The 7,747-nt window shown below is 39.2% G+C and overlaps 1 protein-coding gene across 2 annotated transcripts in view; it reads right to left on the bottom strand.

Annotated features, from left to right (window-relative positions):
* Positions 1 to 2,897: 2,897 nt before the first annotated feature.
* Positions 2,898 to 7,747, bottom strand: part of DOK7 (docking protein 7) — a 64,157-nt gene continuing 59,307 nt past the window's right edge. For both annotated transcript variants that reach the window (XM_061467982.1, XM_061467984.1), the window contains exons 11-12: positions 5,665 to 5,817; positions 2,898 to 3,968 (exon numbers count right to left, since the gene is read on the bottom strand). In XM_061467982.1, the coding sequence (XP_061323966.1) occupies positions 3,832 to 3,968; positions 5,665 to 5,817 (290 nt within the window). In that variant the 3' untranslated portion in view covers positions 2,898 to 3,831. The remainder of the gene's footprint in view (positions 3,969 to 5,664; positions 5,818 to 7,747) is intronic.

Genomic DNA, 7,747 nt, shown 5'->3' with positions numbered 1-7,747 from the left:
ATAAAAACATAACAGCAATTTCATCTGACAAAAAATGCATGATTTGAACAGAAATGGGTGACTAGTAACTCATTGTGTCTTATTCTTGTGGTTGTTTTAGCAACAGTATGTGTGTAATCCCAGACAGACTAGAAAAGGTACTTACCAAAGGGTGCATGTTTCAGCATCTCATCAAAAATATAATTACTCATAATTCAAATTCAAATATAGTTTTCCAAGCTACACTAATTAACATCCCCCCCCCCCCCCCCCCCCTTTTTTTTTCTACAGCAGAGAGGAAAACAAGGAATATTTCCAAGTCATTTGCTAAAAACAGCTCCTGGGGCAGATTTTCGCATACATTTAGATACCTAAAGACACCTACTGGAATTTTCCACCATTACATGCCAGAGTGCTATTAAAACCCAGACAACTATTTGTATTGTTGGGCAATTAAATGCCTCCAAACCCCAGCCCTCCATCCTGCAGCACATGTTAACTTGGAGAAATTCCATCACCCAAATACTTGCATATAAAAATGTCCCATAAGAGTTTATGAGCAACACCATAAAACCCACTGAAGTAGCCGTAACATTTGGCAGTAACCAACTGAGTAGGACTATCAGAAAGAAAGAGGTATGTACACAGCACGCTAGTGTTTATGCACTTGCTAACAGTGTGCTTTCTTACCCTTGAGAGCACCATCCCCAGACTGGCATTCCTGCCTTGTTAAAGTACTTCAAGAACATCTTACAGAAGTATCAGCCACATCGCATTGTTTTGTTCTTCTGGTAATTAGTTCCTCAAGGGCAGAAGGAGATCTGACCAGTAGAATGCTATATTAAAAATGGCAAAGCCTCTCTTTTTACCAGCAGAAGTTACAAGACACATTTATCTCCAAAAGTGGGAGAGATCTTTCTTTCTCGGGGGGAGGTCCAGATCTCTGAATCTGGAATCATCCTATAGCAATCACAAACTGTATTTTAGACCATTTATGCACAAGTTTTATGCAAGGCTTGGGGATAAACCTGTAACTATTTGCACATTAACTAGATTGCAGTACTAGAGTTAACCCATGGAAGCTACACGGTGAGCACAAGCCTGCTCATAAGATTATGGTTTGAATTCCTTTTTCCCTGTTCACTGCTGGAAGTTGGAGGCACATTATTTTGTCTGTTGTTTAGGAAAGTTTTCCATTGCTATGAGCTCCTGTTTTTCTAATGAGAAAACTTTGGTTTCTTCAACAGAAATATCAAGCCTATAATTTGACTGGGAGGCCTCTAAGGTACTACAAAGCCAACAATCAGCCCATTTTTAAGAGGTGCAACAGTAGGGTTTGTTTCTTCTGCTTCAGCCTCCTGAATACAATTTAGTGCATGAGAATATGAAATGAATTTGAAAAGTAAGTGAAAGTAATTTCACATATTTGTCCTATTCAAGCGAAGTAAAAAAGGAGAAACAATTATGTTGACATTATGATAACCATGTTGACATTAAAGAGGCTATAAATACTAATTTATAGCTACATTATTATATCATTATAGCTACATTATCCATGCAGCTAATCCTAGCTGAAGCTACTATGACATACACAAATGCACGTGCACAGAGAACCATGTGCATGCACAGATTCACAGCCCAGTTCAACCTGAAAAAAACGTTTTTAAAACTGGGGCTCCTCGTGTAAGGTCAGCAGCAATCTGATGACTTTTACTGTTGTGTCCAATCTTTGCCTGTGCTGCAAGTCCGGGATTCAGTGTAACTTTGAGCAACGTACAGGAAGGCAGCCTTTGTAGAGAACCTGGTGTCTGCTTTTTACAACAGAAATATTGCAGCTTCATTGTGTAGCTGCAAGTACTATTATGTAGCATATGTATCACAGTGGAAAATGCTGCATTTCAGTGCATCAGGCAAGCTATGTTCATTTTAAATATTAAATAGGCACAAAGCAAGAGACTTAACCCTGCGAGTACTCTAATGGAGGATCCCTAATTGCATAACAGTTCAGTTTGATAAACCTGGTCCCAAAGAGCTATATGTCCAAGGCATTCCAGTTGCACTGCATATGGGTTTACAAAGCAGATCACCACTGTCCATTTGACAAATCAGAAAACTCTTTTAAACTGGGAACCTCATTGGAAGTATTTATTTTCCCTTTCAGAAATACACTAGGCTGATAAACAGAAAAGAACGTCTTAGCACAGGACAGATGACAATGGCAATTGTCAACTCTGGAACACATTTTTATTTCTTTGAGAGATTTCTGGTATCTTACATTACTATTGAGGCTACATTCAAATAAATTTCTAGGTTGAATTCTGCCTCACTCTCATTCTAAATCATATAGCGAAACCCTCACTGGCATAAAACTCGCCAAATTATAACACATATCTCAAAACCAAACTCAGGCTGTGGTATTGTATCTTAAGAGGACACAGTCAAAACATCATAATACCCAAGATATCCCATAACTTCTGGAAGCCAAAGCTGATATGTTATCGCAGGCCAAAATTTTGCTTTCTTCGTAAGTACACTGCCTTGTTAGTCTAGTGTCTCTGCCATAGCATTTTATTTAAATAACACCTCGTATCAGGACAAATACGTAGAACACAAGAACTACAGAGACAATGCAACACAAGAAACTAAGTCAAGTTTTTAATCATATCATTTCACTGTACAAAAGCAAGATGTCACAGGCTTGTGGGTAAATCTATATTACAACATGACATCCTGCTGTGCCTCAGTTCTGTAGCATCTCTGAAGACACCATCCTCTTGCACAGAACTGATTTTATGTTATTTAGGGACAGCAGAGAATTATTCAGTGGAAGTTTTAGATTCAAGGTGGATTATTTCTTTTGATGATGGCTTACATTGGGATAGTTTTAGAGATACAAATAAAGGACTCTGTTTTCCAAATGAATACCTTCATTTTGAGATATTCTGTGTGAGAAACATGAGACCTGATTTTCAAAGTGATACACACCTTCAGCTCCAAGAAAATTGCCTAGAATTGTAGGTACTCAGCAACTATGAAGTCAAAGCCTATGTTTTGTCACAGTATTTTAAGAACAGAAGCACACAAAATGTCCCTTCATATTGCTTTTGTTTATAAACATAATTAAACAACTTGTTTGTGTGTGCTCTTGTCTGTATGCATACACACACGCATCCCTGACACAGCAGCTTTTAAACGTGAGCAACTTTAGTCAATGCTGCAGAGCTCTTGGTGAGGTATAAAACTGAATTACCAATAGGTAAAGTTAAGCGTGTCCATAAATAGCACGTAAATTTAACAAAACTGTGCCTGCAAAAAATCAGGCACTGAGTTGTCTTGCTTTTGTAAGAGTCCATTAATATATTAATAGAGGTTTTACATATTTTATACACTCAAATATATACATATATTTTATCAGTAACGTGTGCTTACATACATACATGTGCACACATGAAAACATATGTGTACACTTACCACGCACACACTCACATTCCCTTATCTGCACACATTCAAGTTCTTTAGTTTTAAAGAAAATGCCACCATTTAATGAACACTGGAACTGGCTCCAGATTCTCCAGGACTTTAGAATTATAGAAAAAGGTAATTTACAACTGCATATGAAAAAAAAAAATAAACTCTGGACTTTGCAACCAAATTAAAACAAAAACAAAGACCACACACCTGCTTCATGCTACCAGCTTTCCGATTAGGAATCAAGATATTGGAATGAATCTGGTATAAATGCAATAAGCAATGGCAGCATTTTGTACAAGTATTTTTTACAATAAATGTGAATCTTTTGGAAGATAAATTAGTACCAGTTTAGGGTGAGCAAAAAGTCCTTTCCTAGACAGGTCACTGCTGAGCCCCTTTCTTCTTCTGCTCTAGCTCCTGCAAGCGTTCCTCCCGGCACTGAGCATGCTGTGTTCCCACCTTGTGGGCTGTCTCGGTGGCTGCAATGTCAATCTGTGCATATCGGGATGATCCACTCCCTGAAATACCAAAAGAAACCCTGTAAAACATGATACCCCTCGCATATTCCTGGGTAGAACTGACCCAGGACCTTCATCAGCTGGATACTAGTCCATAGATGAACTCCTAGTATTAGAAAACACCTTTGGTAGGGCAGTTGGCAAGGATTCTTATTTGTCTGGATTAGGCATGTGAATGTCTTAAGATCAACCATCTTCAGCCTCAGACAGAATGACAATTTAGTTTAATAACTGGCAATAAGGGAAATAAAAGCTGCTTAGTCTGTTCAGGAGTAAAACAATTCTACATAGGCACAGACACACAACTCCAGAGGCTGGAAAAACTTTAGTATGAAAACATAAAGTATTTGTGGTTATTGAAGGCAGCTTTGGAGTGATACAAGTTGAGCTTAGGAGAGTAGTTGTCATTTAGGAAAGTTTACATCAATTTATGGAATTTGTCTCTTCGTTCTTAATGCCTTGGTTCTCTGCCTTTAAAATGAAGATAAAACATCACTTTTATAACTCAACAGGATGTTGTACAGAGAGCTACACTAAATTTTGGGAAAAGCTTAGAATTACTTAACTAAAACCATATAAACACAAAAACTACGGGAAAAGTGCTGCATTTAAAAGCTAATAAAATTGCTGAAATTAAAAGTATGACAATTAAAATCTCCATAGCTATAAACTATACATAGAAACTCATCAATACCGAAGGTGAGCAAGTAAATGTCAGATCCTTTTACATACTGCAGAGGGCGATAAAGTTCCTGTGGTGCACATAAAGAGTTTGCTGGGAAAGACAGTCTGGGTTATTCCTGCTGCAGGTAAAGGCCCACTTCTGGGATTGCTTTTGCAAGGGGACGTGGATATACTTGGTGGCTAATGTGGGAAGATGGGGAAGTCCGATGTGTACCTCAAGGGGATTTAATTTTGGGGGAAAACAGCCAATGAACTCAGATGCATGCTATTCCTTGCTATATAATGTTTTTATAGCCGGCCAGCTAGATGTCTTCAGGTTACCAGCGGCTGACCCTGGCTTCCCTCCAATCATCACCCCACCAAAGAATGGACTTTGAGGACACTAGACAAGCTTTCTGGAAGGAGCCGTGCATCTCTAAATGACAACACATGGTAGCTATATTGCCTGTTTATGTGCTAGTTGTCCAATTTAAGCATTAGAATTAAAATACCTAGATACAGACAAATTAATAGCTGGCTGCTTCTCTGAAGCACTTTCACACATCCTCATGGAGAGCAGATAGAACACTGTGTTCTCTTCTTAAGCACTTGCTGCATGGCTCCAGAGGCAGTATCTTCAGGAGCAAGCCCTGTGCACCTACACCCACAGCCCTGTTTCTGAAGCCAATCAAGAAAAAAATTAAGTGTAGTTCTAATGTGTGCAATGAAAATCTTGAGAACACGAAGCAAATTACTGTCTGTCAAGCTGCACAGACACAGAAATGTTCGCTTCAGAAGGAGTGCATGTACAATGCATCTGTCAGAGGGATACATCGTCTTATAGAACCTCACAACTTAAAAAACTTTTCCAAAAGGGTTGGCAATTACAAGAACTGCCTCAGAATCATATCAGGGTTCAACTCCTCTGTTAGCAAGAGCCTATGGGTAGATGAGAAAATCAGATTCCCCATACCCTATATATTCTGCATTACTGCAACCCTTGCTGTTTATATAGTATTACAGACTTCCTTACCTCTTATGCTTGTGCTATGTTCTTGAAGTTCCAGTTCCATGTAATGAAGCTGTTTTTTGGAAGTGGGGCTGACAGGAATATTAACATAGGTGGCTGCCTCGCTGTGGGGTCGATCTGATGTAGGGACATCAGCTGAATAACCTACTGCCCCTTCTGAAACAAGTAACATGTTATTATAGCCACTGTTTGCGATGACCAATGATCCATTTCATAAAAACACACTGTTCCATCAAATGTGCTGAAAGCCATCATTCGGCAGCAACAACTCAGCTTGCCACACAGTACATTTCTGTCATAAATGGGACACATAGAAGACTAAGGTTTCTACCTAAAAAGATCCTGAGAGACTGACCAAGTCAGGATCTATGCAGAAGACCACAGACCACAGCCACTGTTGTCATTAGGTTGTGACAGAAAGCAAACTATACAGAAGCAATGCATGCAACTCTACTTTACAAGGCTTTCAACTTTAATTCAGGTTAGTAAAGCCTTATATGAAGCAATCTCTTCTGGAAAGATGTAACCTATTGTATCACCTGCAAGAGAGCAACCAAAATCAGAAGTTCGGAAAGTATGTTCTGAAAACAGGGACTGAAGAATTGTTGCAAGGAAGGGGAAGGCAAGCTTGAGGAGACAACATTGACAGATCCCCTTTACTGAGCTCAAAAAGGTAGGAATGACGCCTGTGGAGACAGACCAAGTAATAAAAGAGTTTAATTACAGGAATAAGGTAGATTAGACAGTGGAAAACCTTTCTAGCAGTAAAGATCACAAGAATGCAAGAGGAAATCCCTCAGAGGCTGAAGTATTTCTTGAAATTTCAAAACAAAAATAGATTAGCACCTACCAGGAAAGAGGAAACAAGAAACAGGTCTCTATAAAGTGATTCTGACTTAAACACAACTTTTTTGTGTGCTGAATGAATTCTCAAGACGTCTTGTAGCCCTTCTTTCAATTATTGTAATCTCATCTAACGTGAAACTAAGAGAGGAGGTAGAAGGTTAATGCTCCATTCACTGACCAAACAGGCCTTCCAGCTTTCAATCCTCTCTGGGTGTCAGGCACTTACATGCAGTTTTTCAGTCCACGAATACCAAGGGACTTCCCAGAATCATCTGGGCTACAGGAGACCCAAATACAAACCTGTATTCCTTCTGGGCTTGGACAAGGCTTTGAGTCGCATTCTCATTGTCCTACTCAACAGGCTCTTAATCACCTGCCTGTCCAGTCCAATGGAAGTTCTTAACCTGAAAACACTTCCTGCTGTTAAATTAATTTGAGACAGAAGAGTGAAGAGGAAAAATTGCATCAATTTCAGCACAGGAAAGAATGTCTTCTTATATCCAACCAACAGCAGATGTGAATAACCATTAAAGGGAATTTTTTCTTCTTCTCGGACTGTATGATGAATAGCATAGATGGATAGCTTGTACAAGATTGGGCAACAGGAAGAGTTGTCAGAGGCTACAGCAGTTTCCAGGATAATAGAATCTCTCCAGAATTAAGCTATTTAAATCAAAGACATCTACTATGCAGCCAAAAATTTAAAAGCATAGAAAGTTGGCAAATTTTCTGACAGATTTTCATAAGAAAACATAGGAACATCCATGAAGTAACCAATCATTTTCTGACAGTCAGACTTTGAGTTGTTGTTCCAAAGCCAGATGTTAAGAACAGAATGAAGGGGGGGGGGGAAGGGTGGGAAAACACAACACAGAAGAAATGTCTGTATTGTCATTAAACATAATTCTCAGAAAAAGTTCTCAATTATTCTGTCTAATGTATTTCAAAGGAATTTGGCCTGACTGTGCCAAAAGGGACTGAAAACCTGCATCCCAAATTAGAATCATAGAATAGTTAGGGTTGGAAAGGACCTTAAGATCATCCAGTTCCAAACCCCCTGCCATGAGTACGGACACCTCACACTAAACCATGGCACCCAAGGCTCTGTCCAACCTGGCCTTGAACACTGCCAGAGATGGAGCATTCACAACTTCCTCAGGCAACCCATTCCAGTGCCTCACCACCCTTACAGTAAAGAATTTCCTCCTTATATCCAATCTAAACTTCCCCTGTTTAAGTT

This window comes from Pezoporus flaviventris, unplaced genomic scaffold, assembly GCF_033815535.1.
Source record: "Pezoporus flaviventris isolate CSIRO_AGI_PZ_B2104156 unplaced genomic scaffold, CSIRO_AGI_Pfla_v1 ptg000002l, whole genome shotgun sequence".
Lineage (NCBI taxonomy): Eukaryota > Metazoa > Chordata > Aves > Psittaciformes > Psittacidae > Pezoporus > Pezoporus flaviventris.
The sequence above is the reverse complement of the archived record's forward strand: the minus strand, read 5'-3'. Positions and strand labels throughout refer to the sequence as shown.